The sequence below is a fragment of the Rana temporaria genome, chromosome 10 (assembly GCF_905171775.1).
Source record: "Rana temporaria chromosome 10, aRanTem1.1, whole genome shotgun sequence".
NCBI lineage: Eukaryota > Metazoa > Chordata > Amphibia > Anura > Ranidae > Rana > Rana temporaria.
In genome coordinates this window covers 19501494-19520893 of record NC_053498.1, presented here as the reverse complement: position 1 = coordinate 19520893, position 19400 = coordinate 19501494, and the positions used below count along the sequence as shown (strand labels likewise).

Here is a 19400-nt window from a genome sequence, read left to right as displayed (position 1 = left end):
ATTGTCAGTTAAAGCGACGCAGTGCCGAATCGCAAAAAGTCCTCTGGTCAGGAAGGGGTTTAAGTGCCCAGTAAGGAAGTGGTTAAATTCCATTCTGTTCTTTACTATTCTTTGATTTTCATTCTATTGTTTTATTATTTTATATTCTATTTTATTGAATTCTTTTTTAGAAATCGATTTATATTTTTTAGATTTTGATTCAAATTTGCTTTCAATTTTCATTCGAATTTGTTTTCGAATCGATTTTTTTTTAGAATCCGATTGAAATATTATCGAATCCGGTCGAAATATTTTCGAATATAACACATGTAACGAATCTAACTTAACGAAATTAATTAAATAACGGATTAAAACGAAACAAATGTTTCCCTTTTGCACATGCCTAATGGCAAGATAAGAAAGAAAGATTCTGTGGACAGATGTCTTTTATACACATAACGAGTTGGCATTAGAACCTTCTTAAATTGATAAGACTAATCTGTGTACCACATGAGCACCTAATGTAGCCAGCCTGTGGGGGGCAGAATTATTGTTGGTTGGGGCTCAAATACTTATTTTACTCACCGAACTCCAACTCAATTTATAACATTTGTATTGTGTTTTGGGGGATTTTTGGTTGATATTCTGTCTCTATCATTTAAAACAGGCCTCGACAAAGTCCGGGTGCCCGGTCGCAATTGCAACAAGAAATTGTGACCTGGCGTCCGGGGAAGCTTAGGCCTGCAGAAGGCCGCGGCCTCATAGGTGGGGGCGCACGGAGACACAGGATCCTGTGTCTCTGTGCGCCCCCACCTCCTCCGCCGCGCGATCGCAAGCCCACCGGTAATTTAGGCCGCGGTTTTTCAGGCCTTCTGCAGGCCTAAGCTTCCTTCTGTGATCTGGCGCCATCTTATGGTGGCCATTGGCATTACAAGTAAAACACCAGTTCTAATGTGTTTTTTCACTGTTTTCACTGCCATCTCCTTCCCTCTAATTAAAACCCCAAAACATTATATATATTTTTTATTCTAACACCCTAGAGAATAAAATGGCAGTTGTTGCAATACTTTCTGTTACACCGAGTTTGCGCAGCGGTCTTACAAGCGCACTTTTTCTTGGGAAAAAATACACTTTTTTTAATTAAAAAATAAGACAACAGTAAAGTTAGCCCAATTTTTTTTATATTGTGAAATGTTACACCGAGTAAATTGATACCCAACATGTCACGCTTCAAAATTGCGCCCGCTCGTGGAATGGCGACAAACTTTTACCCTTAAAATCTCCATAGGCGACGTTTAAAAAAATTCTACAGGTTGCATGTTTTAAGTTACAGAGGAGGTCTAGGGCTAGAATTATTGTTCTCGCTCTACCAATCACGGCGATACCTCACTTGTGTGGTTTGAATACCGTTTACATATGCGGGCGCTGCTCACGTATGTGTTCGCTTCTGCACGCAAGCTCGGCGGGACGCGTTTTCTGGCTCCTAACTTTTTTAGCTGGCGCCTAGATTCCAAGCAAATTTGTCAAACCCTGATTTAAAATACACCAATGATAAAAATGATAGACCCTTCATTTCTTTGTAAGTGGGAAACCTTACAAAATCTGCAGGGGATCAAATCATTATTTTCACCACTGTATGCAAATGTTTGATTGCTGGTGCTGCTTCTCCTTCTCCTAGTCTGGGCTGTGCTTCTGCAAGATGCCGATACCGGGTGACTTTCTAGTCATTACTCTTTTTGCATTTAGGAAAATAAATTTAATGGTGTAATAATGAATAGAGAACTGCATTAATTTGTGTCTTTTATATCTCCCCGGAGTTCAGCTTTAACTTGCCATGTGGTCTTTAGACCTTTATGTGACACTTTAAGCTCTTTTTGAAGGATTGACTTGGACTGAATCACATTAAAATTGGTGTCTGGTAAGCATCTATTTCCTGTTTATTATATCATTATTAGCAGCTTATTCATACCGTCACCGGAGTGACTGCGACCCGACGGTCTATCCGGTTCTCGTGTGCGCAGATTACCCTCCAGTGGCCACAATCAGAATATGAGCAGCCAAGTCTAATTACCTTATCATAATAATCATTTATTGTCATGTTCATAGGAGACCTCCTTTTCCAGCACATCTGTATTTAGATAAAGCACATGAGGCTCAATTCACAAAGCTAAAACACCAAGATAAGGATCCCGAGTTACAAAAAAAAAAGTGACAGTTATTTTCAGCCGAATGAGATTTGAAAATTACAGTAACAAGGCTACAATAAAGATCCTTATCCTTTTTTGGAAAGGTTTATGAATTGAGCCTATTGTGTTTGGATAGACGGAGCATCGAAAGTGACACATTAAATGTGTTTGTTAAAATGATCTAAGAAATAAATAACGATGGTATTAAGTATTACCGTGTTTCCCCCAAAAATAAGCCCTATTGTGATTTTTGGGGAGGGCTGCAATATAAGCCCTACCCCGAAAATAAGACCTAGCGTGGTATGTCATGTGGGCTGTGTGCATTAGCTCAGCTGGCCTCCCGCTGCTCTCCTCCTCTTTAGCCAGCTGTCAGCGGGGGATTTTGACCCCCCCTCAGTGCTCGGAGCGGGAACAAGAGCTCCGGCGGGCCATTGAAGCGCATAGCGGCGCTCAGCTGATGTCCCGCTGATCTTCCCCTCTCTTCTGCGGGGGATATCGGACCCCCCTCCATTTGCAGTGCTCTGGCGGGACACGGTTGCGGCGCTATGTGAAGGTGTTTGTCACACATGGATTGCAGGAAGGTAAAGTTTTCATTATCTAATACTGTAATCCAGAGCATTCTTGAGTTTTGCAGGCACTTTTACTCGGTTCCACTGGCCACTGGAGATTCCTGACAGGCAGGGAGTGCAGGGTGTACTAAGATGGGCGTCGCAGATTTTAAAGCACGGACAGTGTGACGGCAACACGGAGGGTCACTTCCTTTACTGAATGTGACGGATACGGTCGCCGATGGATCGGATCATGATGCGACTGCAAGCTTACCCGCCTGAGGACTCTCCGCTCCGCTCCGCCCCTCCCACCCTCCCCTTGCCGACTCCGCCCGCTGACTTCTCCCATCCCAGGTATCAGCAAAGGAATCGGGAGCATTTGCGCAAGCACTCGGACCCCCTCCCCATCCCAATTAGTACTTCAGATCAGCCATCAGCGCGGCACAGGCGGCAGGTTCCCTCCCCCTGTGTACACATAAACATTGGAGGGGGAGGCGGCTTCACTCTGCTCGCTGTGCCTGTGTGACATCCGACCCGGGACTGCTCAGACAGCCCGCGGCCACGAGACTCTTCAACACCTTCTCAATTTTCCAGGGGGGGTCATTTACCCCCCCCTTGCCCTATGGAGCCCCTTGCCCTATGGAGCCCATGTTCCTGGGTATTTCTATCCTACAACAAAGAGCTACGTAGTACAATATAACCTCAATGATTATGTGTTATGGTTATATGGGAAATTTCAATTACATCATCTCTTATTATCAAAAGTTCCTATGGCCTTCAAAAGCCATCTTGGAGCAAAAGAAAGTTGATCCAGCTCTGTCCAGCAACAGATCCCTGTTATATTGATCTATTGCTTGCTGATAACAGCTCGCTGCCACCCTGAAAGAGGAAACGCCTGCTGGTCAGTACTCTAAATATTTTTTTTGATATGAGCAGACAGCTGAGTGAACAGATTGATGACTTTATTAGTATAGAGATGTTTCATTGTTGTCCCAGTGACAACGTCTTCTACGACGAAACGTACGTCGGGTGGAGGACATTGTGGTTGACGTCAGCATCCCTGCCGGGGGGCGCAGGACAACTTTTACAATGAATGCTTAGGGCCAGATCCACGTATCCTGGCACATATTTCCGTCGGGCATAGCGTATCTCTGATACACTACGCCGCCATAACTTACTTTTTTTTGTATCCTCAAAGAATGCGTGCCGTAAGTTACGGCGGTATAGTGTAACTTTGGCGGCGTAAGGGCGCGCAATTCGAAAGGATGTGATGGGGGCGTGTCTTGACCCGACGTAATTGAAGTTTTTTTTCAACTGCGCATGCGCCGTCCGTGGGGGTATCCCAGTGCGCATGCTCGAAATTAAACCGGAACAAGCCAATGTTTACGACGGTGACGTCATTCTACGCAAAGCCCTATTCGCGAACGACTTACGCAAACGACGTAACATTTTCAAAATTTGACGTGGGAACGACGGCCATACTTAACATAGGATACGCCTCATATAGCAGGGGTAACTATACGCCGGAAAAAGCCGACCGCAAAAGACGTAAAAAAATGCGCCGGCCGGACGTACGTTCGTGGATCGCTGTATCTAGCTAATTTGCATACTCAACGCGGAATTCGACGGAAACGCCACCTAGCGGCCAGCGTAAATATGCACCTTAGATCCGACGGCGTACTAAGGCGTACGCCTGTCGGATCGATCCCTCATTGAGTCGTATCTTGTTTTGCGGATACAAAACAAAGATACGACGCGGGAACTTTGAAATTACACGGCGTATCAATAGATACGCCGGCGTAATTCGTTTGTGGATCTGGCCCACATTGTTTATAACACTTGTGAGAATATAATCTATTTGAATATTTTTTTATGGAGATTGCGCAATGAGCGGTTTTCCTCCTCTGCTTGGCTTATGGTTGGAGTATGACAACAGATCCGCTGGGGGACCTGAAGATCCTTATTGAAGGACCAATTGCCACGTGGGTCCTCTAAAGGGAGCCATTTTCCATACCCACAGTGAGGGGTTTCTCAATGATGCGTGGTCAGATCCTGTGATAAGGTCCTCGTGTTTGGAGGCCAAAGCACAACTTGTACACAAATATTGCATTTAGGACTATATATTTTTGTGCGATACTTTTGGACTTGCCACTTTAATGAGTTTTTTTTTTGCATGACAGCACCAATTTCTGGAATTTGATATAATTTATATTTATAATTGTTTGTACGTGATGAATTGCTTTTATGAATTTTAGCACTTATATGGGCTTTAATCGGTGTTATGACAGCACTCGTATTTCATTTTGATTTGTTATTTTGACTTTGACAGCACAACTTTTTTTCAGTTTTTATATGTTTTGGTATTGATATGTGCAATGCAGTGAGTGTAGTTGTTAACCACTTCAGCCCCGGAAGATTTGGCTTCCCAATGACCAGGCCATTTTTTGCGATACGGCACTGCATCGTTTTAACTGACAATTGCGCGGTCGTGCGATGTTGTACCCAAACACAATTGATGTCCCTTTTTCCCCACAAATAGAGCTTTCTTTTGGTGGTATTTGATCACCTCTGCGGTTTTTATTTTTTGCGCTATAAAACATAAAAAAAGGCACAATTTCGAATAAAATACAGTGGGGGTTAGTTACGAAAGGCAAATCCACTTTGCACTACCGATAAGGGGGCACCAATGAGGTGGCACTGATAAAAGTGGCACTGATGATGGTCACTGATGGGCGGCACTGATAGGCAGCGCTGGTATGCGGCACTGATGGGCACTCATAGGTGGCACTGATGGGTACTTATGGGTGTCACTAATGGGTACTTATGGGTGGCACTGATAGGTGGCACAGATGGGCACTGATAGGTGGGCACCGATCAACGGCTCTTCCTGTTTACATCGTGATCAGCCGTGATTGGACAGCCCGAGGCTCTTTACCGAGATCGGAGATGCAGGGTGTCAGACTGACACCCTGCATCTCCGATCACCGCGATGCGCACCCCCACGGGCGCACCGGCATGTTATCCTGCTGGACGTCAATAGACGTCCAGTCAGGATTACAGAACCACTTCCCGGACGTCAATTGTCCATTGACCGGGCGGGAAGTGGTAAACTAATTTTTTCCTCAGTGTAGGCCGATATGTATTCTTCATATTTTGGGTAAAAAAAAAAAAAAAAAAAAAAAAAAATCACAATAAGCGTATATTGATTGGTTTGCGCAAAAGTTAGAACATCTACACACTATGGGAAAGATTTATGGCATTTAAATTATGTTTTTTTTACTAGTAATGGCGTGATCTACGATCTTTTGCGACGTTGCGGTGGACAGGTCGGACGCTTTTGACACATGTTTGGGACCATTCACATTTACAGAGCGATCAGTGCTATAAATATGCACGGATTACTATGTAAATGTCACTGGCATGGAAGGGTTTAACACTAGGGGGCTATCAAGGCGTTAACTGTGTTCCCTATTGTGTGTTCTAACTGCTATAAATATACACTGATTGCTATGTAAATATCACCGGCAGGGAAGGGGGTTAACACTAGGGGGCGATCAAGGGGTTTACTGCGTTCCCTAGTGTGTGTTCTAACTGTGGGCAGAAGGGGGACTCACTATAGGAGATGACAGATCATGGTTTCTACTTTGTGCACGCGATCGCGCGTGGCCGGCGGCGATCACACACATCGGGTTCCTCGCCGTGCAGCGGGCGCACACGCGCCCTCTGGTGGCTCACCTGGGTGAAGCCGTATATGTACCGGAGAGCCATTCTGCCGCAGTATATCTGCGTGAGCCGGTCGGGAATCAGTTAGTGTAATTTTTAGGTAGTTACACATAGCGCAGATAATCCCCTTGGGGTAGATTCAAAGAGCAATTGCGCCTGCGTAACCATAGTTACGCAGCGCAATTGCTTACTTGCCCTGGCGTATCGAATGCTCCCGATTCAGGAACCTCGATACGCCGACTGCAGCCTAAGAAATGACTGGCATAAGGCTCCTTATGCCGTCATATCTTAGGCTGCATTCTTACGCAGGCCGCTAGGTGGCGTTCCCGTTGTGGTCAGCGTATAGTATGCAAATTGCATACTAACGCTGATTCACAACCCTACGCGAGCCCTGCGTACGCAGTTTACGTCGTTTGCGTACGTCGGTTTTTGCATAAGGCTGCCCCTGCAATTAGCAGGGGCAGCCAATGCTACGTATACCCGTCGTTCCCGCGTCGCGAAATTTGAAATTTATGTCGTTTGCGTAAGTGAATCGTGAATGGCGCTGGACGCCATTCACGTTCACTTTGAAGCAAATGACGTCCTTGCGACGTCATTTACCGCAATGCACGTCGGGAAAGTTTCCCGACGGAGCATGCGCACTACGCTCGGCGCGGGAACGCGCCTAATTTAAATGATCCACGCCCCCTACGGGATCATTTAAATTGCGCGCGCTTACGCCGGGCATTTTGCCGGAGCGCCCACGCAATTTACGTGAATCAAGGGTAGCGCAGATAATTTGCGGGGGCGCAGGGCAAAAACGGTGCCCTGCGCCTCCGTAAAAACTGCGCAAATCTACCTGAATCTACCCCCTTGTTGATGTTCCATCATTGTCCAATCACTAACCTGTGGGTTGGGTCAGTGACCATGCCACATAGCGCAACCCGTGGCGTCTCTAGCTTTCATATTTAGGGGGGCACAAGGACAAAAGTAGGGGGGCCCCAACCATAAAATGCCTCACTCGTGCCCATCAATGTAGCCTCACCAGTGCATGGTGGGGGGTGGGGGGCAAGCGCCGCCGGATTACACAGAGCAGGGTTCTCCCACTTACCCAGTGGCCGCTGTCAAAGCACCACCTCCTGGATGGGCTCCTATGATAGACTGCACACAGTGGCCGCGGACTACAACTCCCATAAACAACAGCGGCAGCGACGTCACCTGGGCTAGCCCCGTGTACTGGCTCAGAGACTCACAGTCATAGTGAGTCATTCAAGCGGGCGGACACTCGGGACGCCACGGTGAGAGCCAGCAGCCATTATTCTGGTTATTAGAGTGACACATGGGGGGGCACACAGATAAATTGGGGGGTCGTGGCCCCCTCAGGCCCCACCCCGGTGACGCCATTGAGCGCAACTGGAGAAGATAAAAGTGAGGTCACATTACCTTAGGTGCCTAACTGACAAAAGTAGCTTATAAAAGGGAAGGCATTTCAATACATATACTGAATATACATATATATTCCAATTAGAAATACATATACTGTATATACACCTGTATATTGCAGCCATGTAATTAGTGGCTTGCCTAGAGTTCAACTTTAAAGTCCACACATTTCTAAAAGTGATAAAGCTTTGCAGGCACTTTTTTTGTTTCTATACCCAATCTGTTCATTTACACTTTCTATTGAATTTTTTAAAAAAATACAAGATTGGGGTTTATGTGGCAGGTGCAGCTAAGCCTCCCGTCTCCGAATATTAAAGTAGAGGGGCGTGTTCTAAAAATGTGCCTTAATTCTTGCCTTTGCAGTAATTATGGGCACCTGCAAGCTTATGGGAAGCACTAAGGAGACATTCAACTGCACCAATAAAGGCAACAAAAAGTTACAGAATGTAATTTTAATCAAGAACATTGTACTTCGTTGGGTATAAAAATGTGTCAAATGGAAAATTCGAGCAAGGCTTCTTTTAAATCCTCTGATGTCACGCTGGTGTGCCTGGATGCAGGGCTGCCATTAGAAATCACAGGGCCCATGTGGCCTACTTAACCCCCCCCCCCCCCCATGTCTCTTCATACCCTTTAACTTTATTAACCCCCCCCCCCCCCCTCAGTGTATGGTAACCTGGCACAGTACAGGGTTCAAGGAGAGAATCGTTATTATACTTGCCAGGCTGGAGATAGAAAAACACAGAGAGAAAAAAAAGAAAGGAAAGAGAGAGAGAAGGGGGATAGGAGGAGAGAGAGAGAGGGGACTAGGAGGAGAGAGAGAGGGGGGGGATAGGCGAGAGAGAGAGGTGGATAGGAGGAGAGAGAGGGGGGATAGGAGGAGAGAGAGAGGGGGATAGGAGAGAGAGATGAATACAGAGAGAGGGGGTTAGGAGGAGAGAGAGAGAGAGAGAGAGGGGGGGATAGAAGAGAGAGATGAATACAGAGAGAGGGGGTTAGGAGGAGAGAGAGAGAGGGGGATAGGAGAGAGAGATGAATACAGAGAGAGAGGGGGGGTAAGAGGAGAGAGAGGGGGATAATGAAAGAGAAAGGGGGATAGTAGGAGAGAGAGAGGGGGGTAGGAGAGAGAGGGGGGATAGTAGAGAGAGATGAATATAGAGAGAGGGGGTTAGGAGGAGAGAGAGAGGGGGTAAGAGGAGAGAGAGAGGGGGTAAGAGGAGAGAGAGGGGGGCATAATGAATGAGAAAGGGGGAAAGGAGGAGAGAGGGAGGGGGGTAGGAGAGAGAGATGAATACAGAGAGAGGGGGTTAGGAGGAGAGAGAGAGGGGGTAAGAGGAGAGAGAGAGGGGCATAAGGAATGAGAAAGGGGGATAGGAGGAGAGAGAGATGAATACAGAGAGAGGGGTTAGGAGGAGAGAGAGGGGGTAAGAGGAGAGAGAGGGGGGCATAAGGAATGAGAAAGGGGGATCGGAGGAGAGAGAGGCATAAGGAATGATAAAGGGGGATAGAAGGAGAGAGAGATGAATAGAGGGATAGATAGAGATAGATAGGGGATAAAAGGAGAGAGGGGGGATAGGAAGAGAGAGATAGGAGAAGAGAGAAAGGGAGGGGGATATGTGGAGAGAGAGGGGAATGGAGGGAGAGAGAGAGGGGTAAAGAGAGATGGATGGAGAACGAGAGAGGGGGATAGGAGAGAGAGAGAGAGAGAGAGAGAGAGAGAGAGAGAGAGAGAGAGAGAGAGAGAGGAATCCAGTATATATCCCATAGTGATGCTACCAACTATGAGATATATATTATATATATATATATATATATATATATATATATGTGGAATTTTTAATTATTTTTGTATACTAGTAATGACAGCAACAATTTATAGTGGGACTGCGATAGTGCGGTGGGCAATCTGACACTGTGGGATAACTAACTACCTACCTAACTACCACTGACATCTCTGGAGGCAGTAATACAGTGATCAGTCATAATACTATATACTGTACTAATTGACATCTAATGACAGCGGTTTTTCCCCACCCTCCCGGGATGCTGGGATAGGCAGGAAAGGGTTAAAGGTTACCAATCATCTCATCCTGGTACTTGGTCCTCCATTATCCTTCAACTATGTTAACAAAACAATAAACTATCAAATTTGGTGTCTGTCCTGGTCCTCAATAAGCAACTGTAATAATTGAAGCTTTAATTGTGAGCCTAAACCTCCCAATTTATTTTGTCATAAAAAATAAGGATGGAAAAAAAAAAATGTTTTTATATTTTTTTTAAACCTATATGAGGGTTCACTATGTCACTGCAAGGAGAGTAAATTTCCATATTGTATTGTAATTCTTTGTTATTTCTGCATGCACGGTTGTTATAAGGGTACATTTATCTACATGATAGCTTTAAATTCTGGTATAATATTGCCACCTTGTGGATGATCATCATTATGACATTTAAAAAAAAAAATGTAATAAGAAAGCATTTAAAGGTCATGGCCCGTTTTTTGTTTGTTTGTTATTGTGTTTTTGTAACTGTCACTTGATGTATGTCTTTATGCCTCTCCTTTTGGAGACAAATAAAAACGTTTCTGTTAAAAAAGGTCATGGCCCGGATTCAGATACATTTGCGTATCTTTCGGCGGGCGTATCGTATCTCAGATACACTACGCCGCCGTAACTTACAGCGGCAGGTCCCGTATTCAGAAAGAACTTGCGCTGTAAGTTAAGTAAGTTACGGCGGCGTAGCGTAACTGGGCCGGCGTAAGCCCGCCTAATTCAAATGTGGAGGAGGTGGGCGTGTTTTACGTTAATTACTCGTGACCCCACGTAAATGACGCTTTTTACGAACGGCGAATGCGCCGTCCGTGGACGTATCCCAGTGCGCATGCTCCAAATTACGCCGCAAAGCCTCATTGGTTTCGACGTGAACGTAACTTACGCAAAGCCCTATTCGCGAACGACTTACGCAAACGACGCAAAATTCGACGCTGGCCCGACGTCCATACTTAACATTGGCTACGCCTCATATAGCAGGGGTAACTTTACGCCGGAAAAAGCCTTACGTAAACGACGTAAAAAAAATGCGCCGGGTGGACGTACGTTTCTGAATCGGCGTATCTCCCTAATTTGCATATATCCGACGCGGAAGTCTAGGGAAGCGCCCCTAGCGGTCAGCGTAAATATTGCACCCTAAGATAGGACGGCGTAGGAGACTTACGCCGCTCGGATCTAGGCAACATTGGCAACAAATCTAGGCAACATTGAGGCGTATCTGATTCTATGAATCAGACGCCGAGATGCGACGGCCCGCATTCGGAGTTACGACGGCGTATCTGGAGATACGCCGACGTAACTCCTTTCTGAATCCGGGCCCATCATTGTAAATACAGTCATAGAGGAATATTACTTCAAGGGTTGATTTATGGATTGTTGCTATACAATAGTAAGTATCACACAATTGGCAGGTATAAAAAAGTAATACCGCTTTAAAGCGGAGTTCCGGCCACAATTTCACTTTTTAAATATAAATGCCCCTGTAATACACAAGCTTAATGTATTCTAGTAAAGTTAGTCTGTAAACTAAGGTCCGTTTTGTTAGGTTGTTACAGCATTTAGACACTTTATAAAATAGAAATTGACTGGGGCCATCTTAAGTGTGGGCATCATGAAGCCAGACTGTATGACTTCCTGGATTTCAGCCTTGAAGATCTCGCACATGCTCAGTGCTGCACAAGCAGTGTCAGATCAGGTTTCAGCACCTGTGCTGTCCAAGTCACAGGATTCTTTGAGACTGGGGAGTGCACAGACTCCTGGAAAGTTACACCCACTACATTCCCAGGAGTCTGTGCGGTGTAGGTTAGGAAGCATTAAGCACCTAGGTGCAGGAAGAGGGAAGATTAACTATTCTGCCTAGCAACAACACTTTGAAGGCATCTAAAAAAATTTATATTTTTCGTAAAGGACTAATGACATTTTTTTAAAACTACTGATGTAATGTTATATTTATGGGTGGAACTCCACTTTAAACAGTATCTCTACTTTTGGTAAATAAAAACAATACCCACCCCCCCCCACCCCCCCGGGGTGATCTATGTACATTGCAAGGATATCAACAAACTTTGTAGCAGATTCCTACCTTTTGTTGCCTGAAGAAATAGTTGTGTGTGTTTCACCATGTCCCGGGCCGACTCATTCTGAATGGGAGGGTCAGGTTCGTTATAATCACCTGGTGCACTCTCAGTGTTCTAATGAGAACAGCTGCAGTGTCTGCGTACCTTCAAGTAGTTAACCCCTTGGGAAATATCTCACAAGAAATTACATTTATGTTGTAAACAGGGGTTGACAAATTTGCTTGGAATCTAGGAGCCAGCTAAAAAAGTCAGGAGCCAGAAAACGCCCCCCGTCCCGAGGAGCTCGCCTGCAGAAGCGAACACATACGCGAGTAGCGCCCGCATATGTAAACGGTGTTCAAACCACACAAGTGAGGTATCGCCGCGATCGTTAGAGCGAGAGCAATAATTCTAGCCCTAGACCTCCCCTGTAACTCAAAAAATGCAACCTATAGAATTTTTTAAATGTTGCCTATCGAGATTTTTAAGAGTAAAAGTTTGACGCCATGCCACGAGCGGGCGCAATTTGTAAGCGTGACATGTTGGGTATCATTTTACTCGGCGTAACATTATCTTTCACAATATATAAAAAAATTGGGCCAAATTTATTGCTGTCTTATTTTTTAATTCAAAAAAGTGATTTTTTTCCAAAAAAAGTGCGCTTGTAGGACCGCTGCGCAAATATGGTGTGACAAAAAGTATTGCAATGTTCGCCATTTTATTCTCTAGGGCATGGGTGCTCAACCTGTGGCTCTCCAGCTGTTGCGAAACTACAAGTCCCATGAGGCATTGCAAGCTGTTCACAGTTACAAGCTTGACTCCCAAAGGCAGAGGCATGATGGGAATTGTAGTTTCACAACAGCTGGAGAGCCACAGGTTGAGCACCCATGCTCTAGGGTATTAGAAAAAAAAAATATATAATGTTTGTGGGTTTTAAGTAATTTTCTAGCAAAAAAAAAATGTTTTAGTCTTGTAAACACCAAATCTGAAAAACACCCACGCTACTGAAGTGGTTAAAAAAAATTCCCAAAAAAGTGCGCTTGTAAGACCGCTGCGCAAATACGGCGTGACAGAAAGTATTGCAACGATCGCCATTTTATTCTCTAGGGTGTTAGGATAAAAAATATATATAATGTTTGGGGGTTCTAATTAGAGGGAAGAAGATGGCAAATGAAAAATTACATTAGAATTGCTGTTTAACTTGTAATGCTTAACTTGTAATACCAACGGCCACCACCAGATGGCGCCAGCTTACACATCTGGTGGTAATAACTTGTAATACCAACGGCTCACCACCAGATGGCGCCAGTTTACAAAAAAAAAATGGCGACCGGGATTTGTCGAGCCCTGTTGTAAAGGACACCTGAAATTTGACTTGCATCTTAGTGCAGACTTCTGGGAAAATCAGTGAGCCAATCACAAGGAGAAACATTTCATTTTTCTAACCATCCTCCACCGGATCCAGAAATGGCGCCCAAAACGGAATGGCATATTCCAGATAACGTCATACTGTCGCTTTGTACAGGGGAAGATTATTACTCTCTTTGGAGTCTTTGTAGTCAGTTTACTTTACCACTTCCTGCCCGGTCAATAGACAATTGAGGTGCGGGAAGTGGTTCTAGGGTTGCCACCTCATCCCTTTAAACCCGAACACATATGAATTACACAGGTTCTGAGGCTGATTTAATGCAGATAAGGTACTAAGTGAGTTAAATTACCACCTTAACCACTTAAGGACCGGACCAATATGCTGCTAAATGACCCAAGGGGTTTTTACAATTCGGCACTGCGTCGCTTTAACAGACAATTGCGCGGTCGTGCGACGTGGCTCACAAACAAAATTGGCGTCCCTTTTCCCCCGCAAATAGAGCTTTCTTTTGGTGGTATTTGATCACCTCTGCGGTTTTTATTTTTTGCGCTATAAACAAAAATAGAGCGACAATTTTGAAAAAAATTAAATATTTTTTACTTTTTGCTATAATAAATATCCCCCAAAAACATATATAAAAAAAAATGTTGTCCTCAGTTTAGGCCGATACGTTTTCTTCTACCTATTTTTGGTAAAAAAAAAATCGCAATAAGCGTTTATCGGTTGGTTTGCGCAAAATTTATAGCGTTTACAAAATAGGGGATAGTTTTATTGCTTTTTTTTGTTTTTTTTTTTTACTACTAATGGCGGCAATCAGTGATTTTTTTCGTGACTGAGACATTATGGCGGACACTTCACACAATTTTGACACATTTTTGGGACCATTGTCATTTTCACAGCAAAAAATGCATTTAAATTGCATTGTTTATTGTGAGAATGACAGTTGCAGTTTGGTAGTTAACCACAGGGGGCGCTGAAGGGGTTATGTTTCACCTAGTGTGTGTTTACAACTGTGTGGCTGTAGGAGTGACGTCATCGATTGTGTCTCCCTATAAAAGGGATCACTCGATCGATGCAGCCGCCACAGTGAAGCACGGGGAAGCCGTGTTTACACGCGGCTCTCCCCGTTCTTCAGTTCCGGGGACCGAACGCGGGGCCCCAGCGGCGATCGGGTCAGCGGGTCCCACGGTCCCAGAGCTTCGGACCGGGTCGCGGGTACGCGCCGCGGGCACGCGCCCGCGACCCACGGCTGGGTAGATGTACAGGACGTGCCGGTACGTCCATCTGCCCAGCTGTGCCATTCTGTGGACGTATATTTACAGGCGGCGGTCGTTAAGTGGTTAAAACGATGGTGTGTGGGCTTCAGAGCATTTTTCGGGTTCTAAAAAATGGGCAAATTTTTTTTTCGAACATGCTCTATTTTTTCACCACGTTTTTCGGGTTGTAAAAAATGGTCGTGTGTGGGCTTTAACGACGTGAAAAATCCGCGCATGCTCAGAAGCAAGTAAGGGCTCTTTCACACGGGCGGCCCGTTCAGGTCCGCCTGCCAGTTTTTTGGGCAGACCTGAATGGCCGCTCCGTGCTCCTCTATGGAGCCGCGGATGTCAGTGGTGACATGCCCGCTGACATCCGACCCGCCAAAGTGTGACGGAGGAAAAACCTACTTTTACATCCGTCTGGCGGATCGGGTGAACACGGACAGACGGGGGCCGTGTTCATCCGATCCCCCCCATAGGGGAGAGCGGAGAAAAGACAGGGCGGTCCCTGCACAGTGTGCGGGGACCGCCCTGTCATCCGCCGGCTCAGCGGGGATCAACGGAGCGATCCCCGCTGAGCAAGCGGAGGTTCACGGGGCGGATCATTACTGATCCGCCCCGTGTGAAAGGGGCCTTATGAGACGGGAGCGCTCGTTCTGGTAAAACTAGCATTCGTAATGGAGTAAGCACATTCATCACGCTGTAACAGACAGAAAAGCGCAAATCGTCTTTTACTACCACAAAGTCAGCAAAAACAGCCCCAAGGGTGGCGCCATCCGCATGGAACTTCCCCTTTATAGTGCCGCCGTACGTGTTGTACGTCACCGCGCTTTTCTAGAGCATTTTTTTTTTTAGATTGTGTGTAGGCAAGGCCCTTTTAATGATCAAGTTGAAAAAAACGTCGTTTTTTTCTAGAGCCTAAAAAACATAATTTTTTAAAACCCGAAAAACTGTCGTGTGTACGCGGCATAAGAGCTGCACGATTCTGGCCAAAATGAGAGTCAACATTTTTTTTTGCATGGAATAAAGATCACGATTCTCGCGGCGTAGCATCATCCTTCACATTATAAATAAAAAATGGGCTAACTTTACTGTTTTTTTTTTTTAAACTTCATTAAAATGTATTTTATTCCCCCAAAAAATGCATTTGAAAGACCGCTGCGCAAATACAGTGTGACACAAAATATTGCAACAATTGCCATTGTATTCTCTAGGGCAGTGATGGCGAACCTTGGCACCCCAGATGTTTTGGAACTACATTTCCCATGATGCTCATGCACTCTGCAGAGTAGCTGAGCATCATGGGAAATGTAGTTCCAAAACATCTGGGGTGCCAAGGTTCGCCATCACTGCTCTAGGGTCTCTGCTAAAAAAAATAATATTATGTTTCTAAGTAATTTTCTAGCAAAAAATAATGTTTATAACTTGAAACCAAGTGTCAGAAAAAGCTTTAGTCTTTAAGCGGTTAAACTGCCCTCCTTTACAGACAGAAGTTCGTCCCATTCATCGAAAAAACAAAAGGTTACAATGTTTATAGTTAGCTCAGCGGCTGAGGAATGTTGTGAAACTTGGCAGACTGCCTGTTTGTTTTGTTTTGTTTTTTCGACAACTGACGGCTTGAGCAAAGAACTCTGCACAGAATCGGGAAAATGCTTTGTTAAGATCACGAGGGGGAAATTGATCATGCAGCTCTAGTGAATATTATGATGTCTCTTAAGAAGCTCTTCCCACGTTTTTACACTTAGCCCTCTTCCCTGTGTGCGTGTTTTGATGTCTCTTTAGGTGACATAAATGAGAGTAGCTCTTCCCGCACTCCTTACATGTATAGGCTTTGTCCTCCATGTGAGTCTGCTGATGTAGCTTGAGGTGCCCGAATTGTGAAAAGCTATTTCCGCACTCCTTAGATTTATATGGCGCCTTCCCTGTGTGAGTACTCTGATGCCTTTTTAGATTCCATACTTGAGAGAAGCTCTTCCCACACTCCTTACATGTATAAGGCCTCTCCCCTGTGTGAGTCCTGTCATGAATATTTAGATCCCTTACTCGGGAGAAACTTTTCCCACACTTTTTACATTTGTAGGGCCTCTCCCCTGTGTGAGTCCTGCGATGAATGTTCTGACTCCCTACTTGCGAGACGCTCTTACTGCGCTCCTTATATTTATATGGTCTCTCTCCTGTGTGAATACTCTGATGTCTTTTTAGGTGCCCTAGTTGAGAGAAGCTATTCCCGCACTTGTTACATGTATAAGGCCTCTCCCCTGTGTGAGTCCTGTCATGCATCATCAGTTTCCCCACTTGAGAGAAGCTTTTCTCGCACTTTTTACATTTATAGGACTTGTTCCCTGTGTGAGTCCTGTCATGAATATTCAGATTCCCTACCCAGGAGAAGCTTTTCCCACACTTTTTACATTTATATGGTTTGTCTCTTGTGTGAGTACTCTGATGTATTTTTAGGTGCCCTGCTTGAGTGAAACTCTTCCCGCACTCCTTACACGTATAAGGCCTCTCCCCTGTGTGAGTCCTGTCATGAATACTCAGTTTCCCTAATTGAGAGAAGCTTTTTCCGCACTTTTTACATTTATAGGGCTTCTTCCCTGTGTGAGTTCTGTCATGAATTTTCAGATTTTGTACTTGAGAGAAGCTTTTCCCGCACTTTTTACATTGATATGGTTTGTCACCTGTGTGAGTACTCAGATGTCTTTTTAGGTGCCCTACTTGAGAAAAACTCTTTCCGCACTCCTTACATGTATAAGGCCTCTCCCCTGTGTGAGTCCTGTCATGAATTTTCAGATTCCCTGCCAGGGAGAAGCTTTTCCCGCACTTTTTACATTTATATGGTTTGTCTCTTGTGTGAATACTCTGATGTATTTTTAGGTGCCCTACTTGAGAGAAACTCTTCCTGCACTCTTTACACGTATAAGGCCTCTCCCCTGTGTGAGTCCTGTTATGAATATTCAGATTCCCGACCCGGGAGAAACTTTTCCCGCACTTTTTACATTTATATGGTTTGTCTCTTGTGTGAATACTCTGATGTATTTTTAGGTGCCCTGCTTGAGAGAAACTCTTCCCGCACTCCTTACATGTATAAGGCCTCTCCCCTGTGTGAGTCCTGTCATGAATATTCAGATTCCCGACCCGGGAGAAGCTTTTCCCACACTTTGTACATATATATGGCCTCTCCTCTGGGTGAGTCAGGTGATGTGTCGTCAGATTTGCTAAAGTAGAGAAGCTCTTTCCACACTTTTTACATTTATATGGCCTCTCCTCTATGTGAGTCCTGTGGTGACTATTCAGATGTCCTAATTGGGAGAAGCTCTTCCCGCACTTTTTACATTTATATGGCCTCTCCTCTATGTGAGTCCTGTGGTGACTATTCAGATGTCCTATATGGGAGAAGCTCTTCCCGCACACCTTACATTTATATGGCCTCTCCTCTAAATCAGTTATTTGATGTGTTTTTTTGCGTATTAATGGTGAAAATTCCTTTCTGTACTCTACACGTTGGAATGATTTCTCCTCTGCTTGAGCCCCATTGTGTGTCTTTACATCCCCTACAAAGTACTTATCACATTCCTTACACAGAGAAGTCCTCTCCTCTGAGACCAACACCTGAGGTCTCTTAAGACTTGCTGGGACACTGAAGTTCTTCCCGCACTTTTTGCATAGCTGCGTCCCCCCCGTTGCAGGCCGTACCCGTAGCCCTCGTCTGGTAACTTCTTCTGTGTGACCTGAACTATCTCCAGAAAACCTCTTAGTAGGTTTGTATTGTGGCCTTTGTGCTAAACCATCTCTACGTGACCTTAAGTTATATGTGGCTAATTTGTGTTTATAGACTTTATGTCTCTTATGGTTTTCCTTCCTTGAAATGTTCCGTAGTGCAGAGGGATTGTCTGCTGATTCTTCTGGAAGAGCAGACGAGGCGTGATTCTCTATACAGGGCCGCTGTTCTATTCCCGACTCTCTCACAGGTACATAGTGCTTTGACTGCAGGTGCTTGTTTAGATAGTCTTCATTACTAAAAGCTATTTGGCACCACTGACAAGGGTGGTCTGCTGTCTGTCTTTGTACTAAAACAAAACAAAAAAACGCAGTTAGCTTCCAGTAAAACGTAGTCATAGGAGATAGAGCCTTTGCAAAAGTTAGACAGTTAGGACCTTTCTGATATTTTATGTTAGCCAGTCAGCCCGGTCAGAACTCAAGCCAACCGACCAGGATAGATCGCAAATCAGTCCTTCGGGTAAGACCTCATACCAGTCTGTCAGGTAAGAACTTAAACCAGTCAGGCCAGAATTCAACTAAGCCAACCAGGCCAGAACTCAACCAGTCAACCAGGCCAGAACTCAACCAGTCAACCAGGCCAGAACTCAACCAGTCAACCAGGCCAGAACTCAACTCAGCCAACCAGGCCAGAACTCAACCAGTCAACCAGGCCAGAACTCAACCAGCCAACCAGGCCAGAACTCAACTCAGCCAACCAGGCCAGAACTAAACCAATCAACCAGGCCACAACTTACGTTTCCCGTGTTTATAACAGTCTCTGCACAAAATGAAATTTCTAAAGGAAAAAAAGTCATTTAAAACTACTCGCGGCTATAATGAATTGTCGGTCCCCGCAATACAGATAAAAGTCATTGAAAGTCATTGAAAATTTTTTTTTTTTAAAAAGGCGTTCCCCTCAAAATTCCATACCAGATCCTTATTCGAGCAGGCAACCTGGCAGGCCACAGGAAAAGAGGGGGGGATGAGATAGCGCCCCCCCCCTCCTGAAAGGTACCAGGCCACATGCCCTCAACATGGGGAGGATGTCCCCAT

The 19400-nt window shown here is 45.1% G+C and overlaps 1 protein-coding gene across 1 annotated transcript; it reads right to left on the bottom strand.

Annotated features, from left to right (window-relative positions):
- Positions 1–16018: 16018 nt before the first annotated feature.
- Positions 16019–18704, bottom strand: LOC120915803 (zinc finger protein 260-like). Its single transcript, XM_040326602.1, has one exon. It carries the CDS (start codon positions 18702–18704, stop codon positions 16302–16304), a length of 2403 nt encoding a protein of 800 aa, XP_040182536.1. The 3' UTR covers positions 16019–16301.
- Between the last annotated feature and the right edge of the window lie 696 nt (positions 18705–19400).

Excerpts from the sequence above, each read along its gene's own strand:
- LOC120915803 (XM_040326602.1), bottom strand. The coding sequence starts at position 18,704 with ATGACTACGTTTTACTGGAAGCTAACTGCGTTTTTTTGTTTTGTTTTA.